This window comes from Sminthopsis crassicaudata, chromosome 1, assembly GCF_048593235.1.
Source record: "Sminthopsis crassicaudata isolate SCR6 chromosome 1, ASM4859323v1, whole genome shotgun sequence".
In the NCBI taxonomy this organism is placed as follows: Eukaryota; Metazoa; Chordata; class Mammalia; order Dasyuromorphia; family Dasyuridae; genus Sminthopsis; species Sminthopsis crassicaudata.
This window is the reverse complement of record NC_133617.1, coordinates 419294878-419311144: the sequence shown is the minus strand read 5'-3', so window position 1 is coordinate 419311144 and position 16267 is coordinate 419294878. Positions and strand designations below refer to the sequence as shown.

At 44.3% G+C, this 16267-nt stretch overlaps 1 protein-coding gene across 5 annotated transcripts; it reads left to right on the top strand.

Moving 5' to 3' along the window:
* Positions 1–285: 285 nt before the first annotated feature.
* On the top strand, positions 286–11341 carry PIGO (phosphatidylinositol glycan anchor biosynthesis class O). Of its 5 annotated transcripts, none has more exons than XM_074280271.1 (11): positions 286–382; positions 2016–2515; positions 4255–4398; positions 4736–4859; positions 5552–5711; positions 6106–6285; positions 6544–8068; positions 8600–8806; positions 9134–9339; positions 10268–10338; positions 10657–11341. In XM_074280271.1, the coding sequence occupies exons 2-11, from the start codon at positions 2017–2019 to the stop codon at positions 10784–10786; spliced, it is 3246 nt and encodes a 1081-aa protein (XP_074136372.1). In that variant the 5' UTR covers positions 286–382; position 2016; the 3' UTR covers positions 10787–11341. The 5 variants fall into 5 exon arrangements, 4 of the variants coding, with proteins under 4 accessions (XP_074136372.1, XP_074136374.1, XP_074136373.1 ...); XM_074280273.1 differs by lacking the exon at positions 286–382 and adding an exon at positions 391–569; XM_074280272.1 differs by lacking the exon at positions 286–382 and adding an exon at positions 1007–1134.
* The last annotated feature ends 4926 nt before the right edge of the window (positions 11342–16267 follow it).

The following is a 16267-nucleotide window of genomic DNA, read 5'->3' as shown; positions in this document are numbered from 1 at the left end:
AAGTGCTGCCTGGGGGAAAACGTCCTACAGGAAGGAATCATCTCAACTTCCTCACCTTCTTGCCCAACCTAGGGTGGTGATTGCATTTAAGAAACATTTATAAACGCCCTACTATTGCCCAACACAGGGCTAGCTGCTGGGGTCCCTCCACCGCTCGGGACTGGGGGACGCGCCGCGCTGTTCCGGGGGTGCCGTCTCCCACCGGCTTCTCTTTATTATGCGAGTGTCCTCGGGAGGGGGCGCTCCAAGGGCTGCGCTCCGCTCTAGCTTGGGGTGCCTCTCCTCCGTGGTGTGCGGGAGGGGGAAGAGTTGATTGGCGGATCAGAGCCACACTTCCGGTTCTTAGTGCCCTGCTTCCGGCTGCTTGCTGTGCTGCTCATAGGTGATGAGGGTGACTGGAGATCTCGCCGGGGACCCCCTGGGACTCTGAGCCGGGTGGGAGGGACGTCCTCTCGATATCCCTATGGTCCTGACCCCTTCCCCGGGGCGGGGAGGCTAGCTTGGGTCCTTGCGTTTGCACGTCCCGTCCGTCCTTTGCCGCGTACTTTTCCGTCACCCTCCTGCCTCAGGTGTGCCCGACGGTCCGTGGCCTTCTCTCCCGCCCCTCCGCGTCCTTGTCCGGGAGTCTCTCACTCCCCCCCCAACTCTGTCCCCCTGCCACTTCCCTTCTGTCTCATACCCGTAACGGACCTTCTCAGTGTCCCCATGCCCCGCATATCCCCCCCCCCCCGTCTTGTGTCTCTTCCACTCCTAAAGCACCTCTCCCCCCTGCTGTTCTCCCCTCAGTCTCCCTCACCTCTCCCCTCGTTCCTGTGTGCCTGCACCCCCAGCGCTTCCGCTTCAAGCGTCCTTAACCCTTCCCCCTCTCGGACTCCGTCCTCCCGGCGCCTCCTCCCCGTGTCCCCACCTCTTCCCACGCTGTGTCTGCCTCCTCACTCTCCCCGCCACTGCCTCAGCGTCCTGGCCCAGAAGCTCTCCTCCTCCCCCGCCGTCCCCTACTGGTGTATTTTAGTTCCTCCCGACTTCTGCTTTGGGCTCTCCTTCATCCCCCTTCTCCCCTCCCCCCTCTCTGATGGTTCCTTCCTTGGGGCCTAATCTTTCTAAGTGGGGGAGGGGCTCGTGCTCGAGCTCCTGGTGAGGGTGACTGACTCGGGAGGGGCTGGTCTGAGGGGAGGGGGGCTGGAAGGGCTGGGAGGCGGGGCTTCTAAGCTGCCCGAACCTGTTCGTGGGGCTGGGAGGGAGTGGTCAAAGGAGAGTCTTAATTAAGAGAGAAAAATGAGAGGAGAAAGCATTCATGGAGGGGCGTCTTGGGTTAGTGGAGGGATACTCCATTCTCACACTCAGCCATTTCTTTCTAGCATTTAAGAGTCAGTCACATGCCAGGCTGCTGTCATCTAACCCTCATTTCTCATGTGTAATAATATACAAGTGCTAATATTTCCCTTGCACTTTAAGGTTCGCTTTTATCCACCCCAGAAGGTAGGTGCTGTTATGGTCCTTGTCTGATCTCCAGGCTTCTTGGAATAGCTCCAGGTGCTGTAGTACAAGATTTTTAACCAAAGAATAAGGAGGACCGAACACTGATGAACTCCTCAGGTCTGCAGAGAGTCACAAGACCCTATCTCTAAAGAGAGCAATGACCACAGGGCCCATGTAGTTAGAGGTACAGAAAGGAAAACTGAGGCACAGCAGAAATAGCCACGCCATTGCTGAAGTAGGCTGGAACTGTTTTTATTCAGAAATTATAGTAATCTATTAAACTCTTAATGAAAGATGACGTACTAATGAGTTAGTGGCAGGCTTATTAGTGACTTTGAGCTGACATTAGATTGAAAAGAGAACCTGTTTTCTGTACCTTAAGTGTTCTTGAAGATTTACATGAAAGAGAGAGAGAGAGAGAGAGAGAGAGAGAGCTGGGAAAAGGGATTCGTGAGGAGAGAGGGGAGAATGTGCACAAGAGTTTGAGTGAGCAATGAGAACTTCAGTAACATGTGTCTGTCTTTCCTGACATCCAGAATGCTGAAGGCCCTGGTATTGCTTTTCCTGGCCTGGGTCTGCTTCCTCTTTTATGCTGGAATTGCTCTCTTCACCAGTGGCTTCCTGCTCACCCGGCTGGAGCTTACTAATCATAGCAGCTGTCAGGAGTTGCCTGGAAAGGGACCCCTGGTGGGAGGTGGCCGAGGTGAACCTGGAGCCTGCTGGACAGCTCCCCGATTTTCCCGAGCTGTGGTAGTGTTGATAGATGCACTTCGATTCGATTTTGTACAACCTTGGCCAGGTGGCCTTCCTGCCCAACATCCTTTCCTAGGAAAACTAGGTTCCATACGGCATCTTTTAGAAACCCAGCCACAACATGCCCGCCTCTACCGGTTCCTGGCTGACCCACCCACCACCACCATGCAGAGACTCAAGGCCCTCACCACAGGCTCTTTACCTACCTTCATTGATGCTGGGAGCAACTTTGCTAGCTATGCTATCCAAGAAGATAACCTCATCGCTCAGCTCAACAGCACCGGTCAGTCTAAAAAGGTTATGGAATGTTAGAATCTTAGAATGTTAACTTTTTAGGATGTCAGAATGATATAAACCTAGAATTGAAAGGGATCATCTAGGCCAAATTACCACTAAGTGAGGAATCAAAGCTTTCTCTAAAACCATGATGAGGAGTTATCCTGCATTTGCTTTTATACATTTAGTCATATCCTAACAAGGCAATGTTAATCATTAGAAATTCTGAAACTTAAACTTGTTGCTCCCAACTACAAAATTAGTATACTTCTTTGTGATAGTCCTTTGCTATTTGAAGATAGTTATTATGTCTACTTACACTAATTTACCCAGATTAAATGTCCTCAGGTCATTCAGTCCATCTTTATATGATAAGATTTTCAGACCATCACACATCATTCTGGTCATGTTCCTCTGTAAATATACCAATTTGTTAATGTTGATAATCATGGTACCCCAAAGGGAACACAACATTCCCAAAGTGTTGTGTGTGTTACCTCCTGCGGTTATATTTCTTTTAGATATTAATGTCTAAACTATATTAAACACCATATTCCTTCTAATTTAGCCTGAAGTCACAGTTTTTTTGGTCTCACAATTGATTTATATTGTAAGCCCAGACCTCTTAAATAAAAAACTCAGAACACTTGAACTGCTGTTAAGACAAAGAGGTTAGTGTAGTAAGAACTTTTAGAGACCAGCTAGTCTAGGATTTTCTTGCCTGGGGTCCATGAGCTTAAATATATATATATGTATATTCATTACAATTGGTTTCCTTTGTAAATCCTATGTGTTGTGTTTTATGCATTTAAAAACATTATTCTGAGAAAGGCTTCTTGGTCTTTATCGTACTAATGAAGAGATCAGTAATACAAAGAAACTGATGAACCTCTGATCTGGTCCAACCCTCAAAATTTTTTGAATGTAATAGATCTAGTCAGGTGAAGTGATTTAGCTAAGATGGTACAATTAATTTGTGGAAGAATTGTGACTAGAGCCTAGATGCTCTTCCAATCTCATGCTTTTTCACCATATGTACAGGCTCTTCTCATACCTTACCTTCCTTCCTTGTGTGTTCTCTTCTCTTCACTGTCACAGAGTCTCCACTTTCTTCTTTGTCTGAGGGTTTTTTCCTACTGTTTTATCTGCCTCGGTTCACCTTATCAGGCAGTTTAAACTCCTGATGCATACCCAGCCCTGTGCTTAACTTTGTTGGCTTACAATAAGGGTAGAGTCCTTCTTCCCCACCCCCCCCCAGAAATTTACAACATAATTGAGGAAAATTGTTTACTTTTATTAAACAGCTAGAGAATGATAAAAGAAATATAAACTCTTTGGTGGACTGGATTGTTTTTGTTTGTTGACTGATGCAATTAAGTATTTATTTGGTGAATTGTTTTTATAAGACTAAGGTTACTATAGATATTGGGAAGGAAAGATTATGGTAGATTAGAATGGTTAGGTAAGGTTTCATGTAGGAAGTATGACTTGAATTGCATTTTTAGTAATGGATAGGATTTGGATAAGGAAAGAATGAGGAGGGGAAGGTATTAGAGATGGTATGAATGGTATAAGCAAAGGCTGGGATATAAAAATGGAAATGGGTCATTGCCTTTTGAAAAGACTGACTTGGCTAAAGTAAAAGATTTATATTGATGAGAGAAGGAAAGTAGGGGGGAATTGTAGAGTGAGGCCATATTATAAAATAATCTTCAAAAATTCTCCCTGACTCTCCCAATGCTACAGGAAAACGTGTGGTCTTCATGGGGGATGACACTTGGAAGGGGCTATTCCCAGGAGCTTTCTCTCAAGCCTTCTTCTTCCCATCTTTCAATGTTAAAGATCTACACACTGTGGACAGTGGCATTCTGGAGCACCTCTACCCTACCAGTGAGCAGTCCTAAATGGGATCTGGGCTTAGATTTTGATGGAAGGGAGAGGTGGGGATAGACCAGTCTTATATTTGGGCCATATTCTGAGAAGCTAGTGCTAAACTCAATTTGTAAAATAGAGTTAAGACCATTGGAGACTATTTGTATTTGTCTCAACAATTTGATTTTGAGCTGCAGTGTACAGAGGGGTAAGGATGTGATGCTTTGAAGGTCCTTTGGATGGTACTTTCCTGGGTGATAAGATTTGGAGTCAATTTCCATTGGTAGAGGATATTAAAGGCTGAGAAATGAAGGAGGGGGTATCAGGCCCTTTGTCTCAGTGTTGCTATTTACAGTGGACAGAGATGACTGGGACCTGCTGATTGCTCACTTCCTGGGTGTAGATCACTGTGGCCATAAACATGGTCCCCACCATCCTGAGATGGCCAAGAAGCTGAACCAGATGGACCAGGTGCTTCAGTAAGTTGTACCAGAGGAATTTAGTTGTGGGCAGGAAGCAGGGCCTAAATTGATGATGGAGCAGAGATGGGGTAACCCTTTGAGGATAGTGAGAGAGGAAAACAGACACAGAGGAGTAAGAGTATTTGAGTGTGGTAGGGGGGTAGTTAGATATATGGAACATGATCTGGTCAGGACTACTTTCATCTTCTAATATAGTGTGGGAATTGGGGTAGGGCACAGGAGATCACTGTATATTTGTTGCTTCTCTATTGAAGTACTTATTGTGATTAGACATTCATTGCTGAGATTTTGTCTAATAATCTGGTGGTCCCACTAATTATTGCCACCAGTATGCTTTTTCAGAAACTTGAGGTCATGTTTATTTGGGTTCCCTCTATTCATTGAGTAACTTGGTACTCATTGAAAATTAGCCTGAGGGTAATGGGACCTAATTACCAGTGGGACTTTAGGCAGTTAATCTAGCTGGGCTTCAGTTTCTTTTTATGTGAATTAGTTAAATTATTTTAACTGCTTGCTTCATAGAGTTATCATGTTAGGGCTAAACAAGATAACACAGTGTCCTGTAAAACCACAAACTCCTAAGAATGCTCTTTTAATGAATGCCAGGGGTCAAGGGATGAGTATACTCAGGATAGTATCTTCCCAAAGGTTCCTTCTCTTTCCCCCACTGTTTTGTGCCATGTAATTAGGACTCTTGTGGATCGACTAGAGAATGATACATTGCTGGTGGTGGCTGGAGATCATGGCATGACAGAGACAGGAGACCATGGTGGGGACAGCAAGCCAGAAGTCATGGCTGCCCTCTTTCTCTACAGTTCTTTGCCCCTTTTCCCCAGGGTGCCCCCAGAAGTAAGTTTAAAAAGCCATTAGTTTTTTTTGTTTTTTTTTTTTGTTTTTTTTTTCCCAGGTGTCCTCTTTCCTTTTGACCCCTTGGACTCTTTTTCTCTTTTTGATCTCATTGTCTATTAGGTGACTATTTCATTCCCTTCCCCACAATTAATAAGCCACCTCCATATTATCCCTTACCTCAGACATTTTATTGTCCACATACTTCTACCACCTTCCCATCCCTTCCCCTTCTCTTTAGATACCTTACTCCTATCACTTTTACCCATCTCTGTCACTTTTAAATGTTCTTTTCCTTGATCCTCCTCATTGTACTCTGGACTATGGCCTCTTTCCTTACCTTTTTCCTCGATTCTTTCCACTAATTCATTCTTACCTTTGGTTTTATTGCCTCCAGGATCCAGAAGTGGTTCCCCAGGTGAACCTGGTGCCGACACTTTCCCTTCTGCTTGGCCTGCCCATACCTTTTGGAAACATAGGAGAGGTGATGGTGGATCTGTTTTCAGGAGAAGCAGATACCCAGCCTCTTGCTACAGCTCTTGCACAAGCCTCTGCCTACCATCTCAATGCCCAACAGGTAGGGGAGCTGGGGACAGGGCTGTCTTGGACTAGTAACCTAGGAATTAGAAACTTGAATAAAAAACCCACCAGCCCATGCCTTCATGCTCATCCTTTCTCTACCCATCATCTCCTGACTCATTTCTGTTCTTTACCTACCCTATAAAAGATATGGGTTCTAGCCCTGGGGCTTTCTGGCCACTGTACATTTCTGTTTTTTCCCCCTCCACTCTTCCCATGCCTTATTGACATTTTCTTTCCTGTACCTTTTCTGCAGGTATCCCGTTTTCTTCATGCTTACTCATTAGCTGCCCAGGACTTGCCCCCTGAGGAACTGCAACGCCTTCAGAACCTCTTCTCCTCTGCATCCTCTGAATATGAGCGATTGCTAGATCAGCTGAAGACTGAAGAGGTCCGAGAGGCCGATGTACAGGCTCTGATCTCCCAGCTGAGATTGTTCTTACAGGGAGCGAGGACAGCCTGCACAGAGACGTGGGCTCGATTCCGCCTAGCCCGAATGATAGGGGGCACTGTGCTCCTGGCCTTCACTTGCCTCCTCTGCTTAGTGACCTCTGGGCTCACCAGCTCCCCTGACTTCCCTTTCCTAGGCCTGCTCCTAAAGTCTGTGGCCTGGGGCCTGGTAGGAGCTGCCTTGCTAGCTGGGGGACTGATGGTAGGAGGGACTGGGTTGGACCCAGCTCTGTTGTGTTCAGGGGGTGCAGCCACTTCCCTCATGGCCTTCCTATGGGCTTTAAAATGGAGAGGGAAGCCACCAATGGCAGTCTTTCTCCCAGGCCCTTTGCCCATCCTGGTGCTCCTGTTTCTTCGATCTGCTGCCCTCTTTTCTGACAGCTTTGTCCTGGCTGAGGCCCGGGCAGCCCCCTTCCTTTTATGTTCGCTGTCCTTGTTTGTGGTGGCTCAGCTGCACTGGGAGGGCCGGCTTCTGGGAGGGGGACCCATAGCTTCTTGCCTCAGTTCCCCCACAGTATCTGTGGCACGGTGGGAGGGTCCTCAGGTCCTGGGGCTATCGGTTGGACTGCTCCTGTGTGTACGCCTGACCAGTCTCTTCCATCGCTGCCCAGAAGAGACACCTGTTTGCCAGTCATCACCCTGGTTAGCTCCTTTATCTTCAGTGGGTGGTGGCCAGGCCAAGAACCTTTGGTATGGGGCATGTCTAGGGGCACTAGGGGTGCTTGTCCTGTCTGTAAGATTTTGGCTGCGCCGCTGTGGGAATCTGAACAGCTCTGCACCTTCAATCCTCTTTGTGCGCTGGGGATTGCCACTGATGGCTCTAGGCACTGCTGCCCACTGGGCATTGGCTTCAGGCTCAGATGAGGCACCCCCCAGGCTACAGGCCCTAGTGTCTGGAGCTGTGGTAGGGTTGCCACGGGTTGTATTGGGTCTGGCAGCCATAGGACTAGGGCTGCTGCTTTGGCAGCCTGTTACAGTATTGGTCAAGACTGGGGCCAGCAGTCCCAACCCCATCGTTGTCCCTTTTGTGGGACCCCCTGCCTCCCAGGCTGACCTGGACTATGTAGTCCCTCAGATCTACCGTCGAATGCAGGAGGCACTGAGGGGGAAGCTGTCTGGGGGTGGGGGCCAGACACCACTGGCGCTGGCAGCCTACGGGCTGGGGAGTGTGTACTCTGCCGCCGTGGTGACCACTCTTGCCCTGCTGGCCTTCCCGCTACTGCTGCTGCACACTGAGCGGATCATCCTCGCCTTCCTGATCCTCTTCCTTCAGAGTTTCCTACTCTTGCAGCTGCTCGCCGCTGCTGTTGGAACCCCTGCTGGAAGCCCTGGTAGGTGGCAGGGCAGTCCCATCCACAGATACCCCTAGAATAGCTATTTCCTTGCCCTTGGAGCAGCTATACTCCCAAATGGACATTGAGGCTGGGGAGAAAGGTTGTCCTCTCCTTAGTAATGGCAGGCCTACTTCAATCACCTTGACATTTGGTCTCACTTTGTAATACTGCTGCTGTCACTAGATCTTGAGGACTATCAAAATCTGGGAGAAGGCAGGGCTCAAACACTCTCCCTGCTCCACACCTATTCCCCTCCCCACTCTAATCAGGACTGTTTCCTTTGGAGAAGTTTTACCCCACTGATTAATCTCTAGACAGTTGGGTGAGCATTTGTCTGCAACATTGAGCACTGGGGAGGTTGGATCAGGGTGACTAAGCAGAGGAGGTGGGTGCAAAGTGGGAGCAGGATTAGAGAATAGGAAATATAATGGTCAAGGAGTAAAGTACAAGAAAGTCATATGACATTGTTGGGGGGAAAGGAGAACAAGCTAACAATGTTAAGATGATAAATTTATGTGTTCTTCCCAGGTCCCTTCTCCGTGCCATGGCTAGCTATTTCTGCTTGGGCTCTCACAGCCACACAGACCTTCTACTCCACAGGCCATCAGCCTGTCTTTCCAGCTATCCACTGGAATGCTGCCTTTGTGGGCTTCCCTGAAGGGCATGATTCATCCCCTGTGCTGCCTGCTCTGCTCGTAGGGGCCAACACATTTGCCTCCCACCTTCTTTTTTCAGGTATCTTATCCCCCAAACTCCATTCCTTTTCCTGAGACTGAGACTTAAAGTGGTGGTAATCCCACCTTAGTGTGGGAAGGGAAGAAACTTACTGTTTCCTTTTATCTCAGTCGCTCAGTGGGTATAAGACTTTGACCAAGGCATCATGAGACACTGGCCCCTTGGCATCTTTTGTTAGAGAGAAGGATCCTCCTTTGTGAAGCCCCTAATCTGGTCTCATTAAAACACAGAATTAGGTCAAGATGAGGCTGTCCTGTGGGAATTGAGGCTTGTTCTTGGAACCTAAGATAACCTCAGACTTATGTTTCCCCTCACCCCCGGAGGCAGTTGGCTGCCCACTGCTCTTGCTCTGGCCCTTTGTGTGTGAGGGCCAAGGTTCTACAAAGAAGAAAAAGTCCCTGACCAGTGGGACTGAGGAGGAGGGAGAGAAGGAGGAGCCATTGATGGAGATGCGTCTCCGGGATGCCCCTCACCATTTCAATGCTGCTCTCCTGCAGCTAGCTCTCAAGTACCTCTTCATCCTGGGTATACAGGTGGGTATGATTAATTGATATGGCTGGGAATTTCAAAGGAGGGAAGCTGAAGTGTTAGTAATTTTAAACTTGTATCTGCCATTTTATAGTGGGTTTTTTTGGGGGGTGAGGGAGAATCACTGTCACTTCCCAATGACTCCCCTCTCAGTAGTATAACTCTTACTAAAATAAGTACTATCAAACAAAACAAATCAACATATGCTAAGAGGGAGAAGACATGCTTCACTCTGTCACCTCAGTTTTCCAAGTTCATTGAAATACCTTTTCTCATTTGTTCACCAAGTCCTATATAAAAAGACCAAAATAATTTTTCCAACTTAGAGATAAGGAAACGGAGGCACACGTTATTTCTCCAGGAGTGCATATTGAGTCTGTGGTAGAATGGAGACTACAACACAGATCTCTTGGCTCTAATTCCAATTCATTTTGTACCACACCATGATCCAGACCCAGCTAATGATGTATAGAGAGTCATTCAACTGACCAAGGAAATCAGATGTAATCCATATCCCCAAGGGATGGGAACACACATTTTTCATTCAATTTTTTCCCAGTGTGAGGGAGTAATAATTTGTTTAGCATAACCCTCAGAGGAAGTGGGGGCTCTGAGCACTAGAGACAAGAAATTGCAGAATTTTAACAGAACTTTCAGAATGACCATTTTCTTCATGAAGTGGCTATGGTTCATGGTTCATGTAGTTAAATAACTTGCCTGAGATCATACAACAAGTTAGTAGACAAGTCAGGAGTAGAATCTGGACCCACAAGAGTACTGGTCTGTGTTCTTTCTGTCACACATGCCTCTGCTCTTCTCGTCCTCAGAGTTCTCATCTTGCTCTACCTCTTCATACATCCATCCCCTTCTCCCCCTTTTCATCCCTCCTCATTCTCACTCTTCATCTTTTCCCCATTCCCTCTTCCTCTTCAGGTCTTAGCCTGTGTTCTGGCAGCTTCCATACTCAGGAGGCATCTCATGGTCTGGAAGGTGTTTGCTCCCAAGTGAGTGGCTGTTCTCAATGAGGGGAGGGATGCAGGGTGGATGGGGTCCAGAATTAGATGAAAAGATGGATGGATGCTTTTTGATTTGGGAATCACTCTGCTTAGACACAAAGTAAAAGGGAAGTAGAGAGGTATCTTCTGGAAAGGGGATGGTGGTGACCTGGTGAAATTGGGGGTTTGACTATCCTCCCAGAGTGTTAAAGTAAGGAGAGGGAGAGAATGGGCAGAAAAGGCTAGCCTCCAGTGAATGTAACAGTTTGTATTAATGTTCTACCACTATACTACAGCATCCTGATGCCCCTGCCTCTCTGCTTGTAGGTTCATCTTTGAAGCTGTGGGTTTTGTGGTGAGCAGCCTAGCCCTCCTTCTGGGTGTGGCACTGGTCATGTGGGTAGATAGAGCTGTGGGATCCTGGTTCAAGCAGCTCATTCTGTCCCAAGAGAGGTAGCTTTTGTCACATGATCTTGGGGCCAACCTTCCCTTACACCCCAAGGCCAAGTGAGCCCTGGGTTCATCTCTCCATAGCTTGTCCTTCAGTTCTAGGATTGAGACAACCTGCTGAGCAGGACCTTTGGCTATAGGACTCAACCCACTTCTGTGGAAACCTGGACTGCATCTTGTACTCCAGACAGTGTGTGTACCCTACTCTCAGGGGGTTTGTAGTAATGGGTCACACACTTGCGGAGCCAGATGGTAGCAGAGACTTTATTAAGGTGTTCAAATTCAGGATTGGAAAGAGGCAGAGGACTCGGGTCTATACTGAAATTGTCTCTCTTCTGGAAGGATTGAAGGCCAGCCAAGCAGCTGCATAGAAACCTTGGGCTTGACTCTGTTCTTTCCATTAATTTTCTTATCCAAGCCTGACCAAGCAAAATGACTGCCTCTCCCTAAATGAGGGTGGGTTAAGTGAACCTGAGGCACTGAAGAAATCTGGGGTGGGGCCTGGTAGGGGAAATGAGCTGCTTTATGTGCCCAGAATGAAATAAAACACTGGAGAAATGTGTATGTGTGAAAAAAAGAGATGCTGGAGGGAAGAAACCCCTATCTTGTGGAATGGGACTTTGTTGGGGAGAAATGTTACCTATATTCTGTTTTTGTCCTATTCCACTTAGCTTCTCATATGCCATATTCTAATACATTCTTCCAGGTTTGGTACCCTTCATTCCCTTCACATCAGTAAATCTGCTTACTACTTATGCTCAGTCTGAGCACCATGTGAGGTTATGTTGTGGATATCACAAAAGAATGGGTCTTCTCTCTTTAGGAACTTCATATTTTGAAGGAGGAAGAGGACTGGAGGGTAGGAGTGGGGCATGCTGAGTGAGGGAATAAGAATCACAGAATTTGACAACAACTGAGCCTGTTATATGATTGAGTCTCTTTCACACCCATTGTTACCATCCTAATCCAAATAGTCATTTCCTTCATCTGAATTTCTACACTGGTTTTAAATAGTCTCCCTTTCTTAAGCCCTCCCTTTTCCACAACAATCCTGTATCATTTACTTGGATTCTTAATACCTGTCATCTGACCTAGGGTAAATAACTTCCCAATGTCCTTGAATTTCCTCATCTTTACAATGACAGAATGGCTGGTTGCTAAAGTCTCAAGTCTCCAAATATGTGATTTTATGATAACCTTCCTAAAAAACTACTTAAAACTTAGTCTTCATTAACTCCCTATTGTAAATTCCTCAAAGCACTCCACAATCTAGCTACAACTTGTTTCTTTGTCTTATTTCCATTTTAGTCATTCAAATGTTTATGTGCCTACTGTGCAAAAAACTACAAAAGTACATGAGAATAAATTAAATATTGTATGGAGGAAAAAAACAAGTAATTTATTAACCATCTACACAAAAAGCTATATAAAAGCACTAGTAAAGCAGTATACTAAGAGCTTTGCAAATACTATGTCATTTGATCCTCACAATGACTCTGGAAGGTAGGTGCTGTTATTTCCTTTTTACAGTTGAGGAAACGGAGGCAGACATGTTAAACAATTTGCTCAAGGTCACACAATTTTAGTAAGTATTTAGTAAAATATTTAGTAAATATTTTAAGCTAGATTTAAATTTGGGTCTTCCTGACTCCAGCACGAGAAACTGAGACCCAGAGAATTAATTACACTGGAAATCATGCTACTCCTATGAATAAGAGAAGTATGGATTAGCCTATCTACCAGGCAAATTTGGAATTGACTTAGCAACTGAGCTAAAAAGAGTAGTTGATAATGGAATGGTGTCAATTAGAAGGACTGTCTCTGGTGGAATACTCCAGGGATTTATCTTTATCCTGCACTGTTCAACATTTCTTTAAATTATATGGGTGATGATAACATGCTTATTAAATTTTCAGACAATAGAAATCTGAAACAGCTAACAGATCACAGTCAAAATCCAAAAATTATCTTCAGTCCTGCACTTCAAAATACAGGGAATAGTATTTGTATGAAGATTCAAGAAAGAAGTAAAAGATATATTTCTACCATGTTTAAGATATATTGGACTACTTGCTATCTGGGGGGAAGGGAGGGGAAATTGGAACACAAGGTTTTTGCAAGGGCTAATGTTAAAGAATTGTCCACGCGTATGTTTTGAAAAATAAAAAGCTTTTAAAAATAAATAAAGGGAAAGAAGATGGCCTGGAGTAGGAATTCTTAACTTGTTTTGTTACAGGCCACTAACCATCTATGGAGTTTATAAACTCCTCAGAATAATGTTTTTAAATGCATAAAGCAAAAAAAACAAGTTATATTGAAATGTAGTCATAAAAAATTTTTCTAAAAACAGATTCATGGTCCCTAGGTTAAGAATTCCTGGCCCCAAGACTCAACCTTTTGCCTTCTAAAGTTCTTTAGAGGACCTTTTGATTGGAGTACTGTAAAACCCATAGGTTGGACTCTCTAGATTGGTAGTGTGATAATCCGAAAATGGGAGAGAGGCAGCTATACCAACCATACCAGAACCTTAGGAGGGTGTGAATTATTGGCCATATTCTTGGTCAGTGTTCTCTAATGGGATCCATGGAAAGGGAAGGTTACCCGACTCTTTTATTTCAATCTTATACATTGTGACATTTTAGGGGCTCAGGGGGCATAGTTAAAAGAAGGAATATTGGTGTTTTGTGCTGAAGATGTCTGCATTATACTGAAAATGGATACTCCTACCCCATGAGAAAATTTGATAGTGTTCCCCAAATCTCTAGTCTTAAGATGCACTAAATATGTCTTTACCAGCTCAGCCAATTACAGCCTTCTCTGGGATTATGAGACAAATCATTACTGAGTCAGAATTCTATCTAGTAAAAGTAGCTTCACAGACTTAGGGAGGTTAGAATGGAATTGGGGTAGGGAGACTGTATATCTCAAAATGTGAAACTTGGAAGGGAATTTAAAGATTATATAGTTTTATAGGGGAAATAACTTGCCCAAGACCACATGGTAATTTAGTGACACCACCAAGTATAGAACCCATCTCCTGCTGATTTTCCTTTTTCTCTTTTCTCAAGTGATCAATGGCTGTATTCAGTGCCCCTTCTGCTTCCTTCAAACTGATATATTCTTGATTGTTCATCTATTATGACCTTCAAGATTAGTTTAAAAGAAAATGCCCATTCAAAGGATGAACCTTTGTGGATTGTGAGTCAGCACTGTATGTTAAGTCCATTCCTGGTAAATCAGTCTCCTGATCAGAAGGCCCAGGGCCTCTAACTTTACCATTTGCTCTATAGTCAGATGAAGCAAATAGAATGATTTTAGGGTTGAAGAAAAAAAATTTTTGATCAAAATCAAGAAATGGAATGTACTTTGTAGTATTACATTCAGTCCTGGAACTACAGTTTAAGACCATTAACAAGCACCAGAAAAAGGTGACCAAGATGGTAAAGTGGCCTAAAAAAAACATCCTATGAAAAGGAAAGTAGTTTTAAGAATTGGTTAGAGAAAATACAATGGTGGCGAGGGAAGGCATTATTATTGAAGGCTAATGTTGAAGAACAATCAGACTTACTCTGATTTGATTGAGAGTGAAAAAGGTAAAAAGTTTTATCTTACCTCAATGAAGAGACAAATTTTATAGTAGAACTGTCTAAAAGTGAGATGAATTGCCTTTGTAATATTGAATTCACTTATGGTAGAGGTCCTTAATTACATGGAAGAGCACTTGAATTATAACTAAATAATCTCTAAAGTGTTCTAGCTGCGATTTTAGGCTTTTATAGAAACAAATGTAAAATCTAACCCTAACCCTAACTGGTGTTGGAGATGCTCTAAAGCCAGCATTCTCTTAGTTTGGGTTCAGTGTTGGGACAAAATGAGGCACTTGCAAGTTAATGAACATTTAACAAAGGAAGAGTTTTTCTTTGCCCTTGAATAACAAGTCTGTGCAACAAGGATACATTGACCCCTAGCTTCCCTGGATGGTGTAGACCCTTTTCTCCATCAAAAAACTCATCTGGTTAGTCAATCATTAGGGCATAGTGACTAGTTATACGTCAGGTACTCACCAAGTCTGAGAGGTGCCCATTCCTTTTTTGTCCCTACAATAGAAAGCTGCATCAGGAATACTGAGGTCAATGAGATTACATGGGAGGAAATTTTGTCAGAGAAGCTGAATTGGAAAATTTTGCTAATCCTATTACATTTAGATTAAAAAAGTATTTTCACATTTGCCAAATAGGAGGCATAGCCAAAAACCAATTTGTGTAGAAAGGATCTGCAGTTTTTATAACCTTACATTTCAAAGTCAACAGTGTAACAGAAACTTAATACGCCATCAGACCATAGTGAGAAAGGGTATCCAGAACACAAGGAAGTATGATTGTCCAATTGTACCTAAATGTTTGCTGAATTGAGTATCATGTTCTTTCCTGGAGACCACATTTTGGGAAGGATCTAGTCAACCTGTAGTGTCTAGAGCAATGGTCCTTAGACTTTTTAAATAGGGGGCCAGTTCACTGTCCCTCGGACTGTGGGAGGGCTGGACTATAGTAAAAACAAAAACTTACATTCCGCCCCTCAGCCCCATAACCCTTCGGGCTGAGTTTGAGAACCCCTGGTCTAGAGGATTGTGATTAGAATGGTGAGAGTCTTTAAGATGAAGCTGTAAGAGGATTGCTTGATAAAACTGGGTATTTGGCCTAAAGAAGAGAAGCAGAGGGACCTGAGTTCTGATCTGGCCTCAGATACTTAACACTTACTAGTTGCATGCAAGCCACTTAGCCCCAATTGCCTTGTCTAAATAAAAGGAATGAATAAGTGCATGTTAAAAAGAAGAGGTAGATGCATGTTATTCATGTCCAAATATCTGAAGGACTGTTATGTAAAGGAGGAACCAGACCTCGTCTTCTTTGTCCCCAAAGAAAAAAATTATGAATATCTGGAAGAAGTCATAGAATCAACATTGGGGTCAATGTTGGGGAAAGATTTCTAATAAGTATAGGTAATCACAAGTTGAATGATTGCCTTGTCAATTATTGGGGATTGCCTTGTCAATTATTGTGTTCCCCAACGCAGAAATCTTGAGATAAAGAAATCTTCAGACAAAGCTAGATGACTAATCTGTAATTCTATGATTTCTTCTTTCCTATAAATAGCATATTAAGTCACTCAAGCTTGAAACCTCAACATCATATGTGGCTTCTCTTAACAATCCCCACAACCAATCAGTAACCAAATCCTTATTTTGTAATCTCTCAAATCACTACTTTCCTTGTCCATTGTTATGAGTCTAATGCTGGTATTCATTACTTCCCTCTTAGACTATTCCAACAGCAACTAGTTTTCTTGCCTCTCCCATTCAATTGATCTTACATCCTCTCTTGCCTAATCTTGCAGAAACCTTCAATGGCAACATATTACCTACTAAATACAAAATCTTGTCAGGGAATGGTCTAAGATAGCTATTATGGGAAGTTAAAAAAATATTGCA

What these genes read in the sequence shown, in the direction of transcription:
- PIGO (XM_074280270.1), top strand. Translation starts at nt 1,990, where the DNA reads ATGTGTCTGTCTTTCCTGACATCCAGAATGCTGAAGGCCCTGGTATTG. An exon ending in AACCCCTGCTGGAAGCCCTG is followed by an intron (nt 8,069 to 8,599) that starts GTAGGTGGCAGG and finishes TGTTCTTCCCAG; the next exon opens with GTCCCTTCTCCGTGCCATGG. An exon ending in CTCCCACCTTCTTTTTTCAG is followed by an intron (nt 8,807 to 9,133) that starts GTATCTTATCCC and finishes CCCCGGAGGCAG; the next exon opens with TTGGCTGCCCACTGCTCTTG.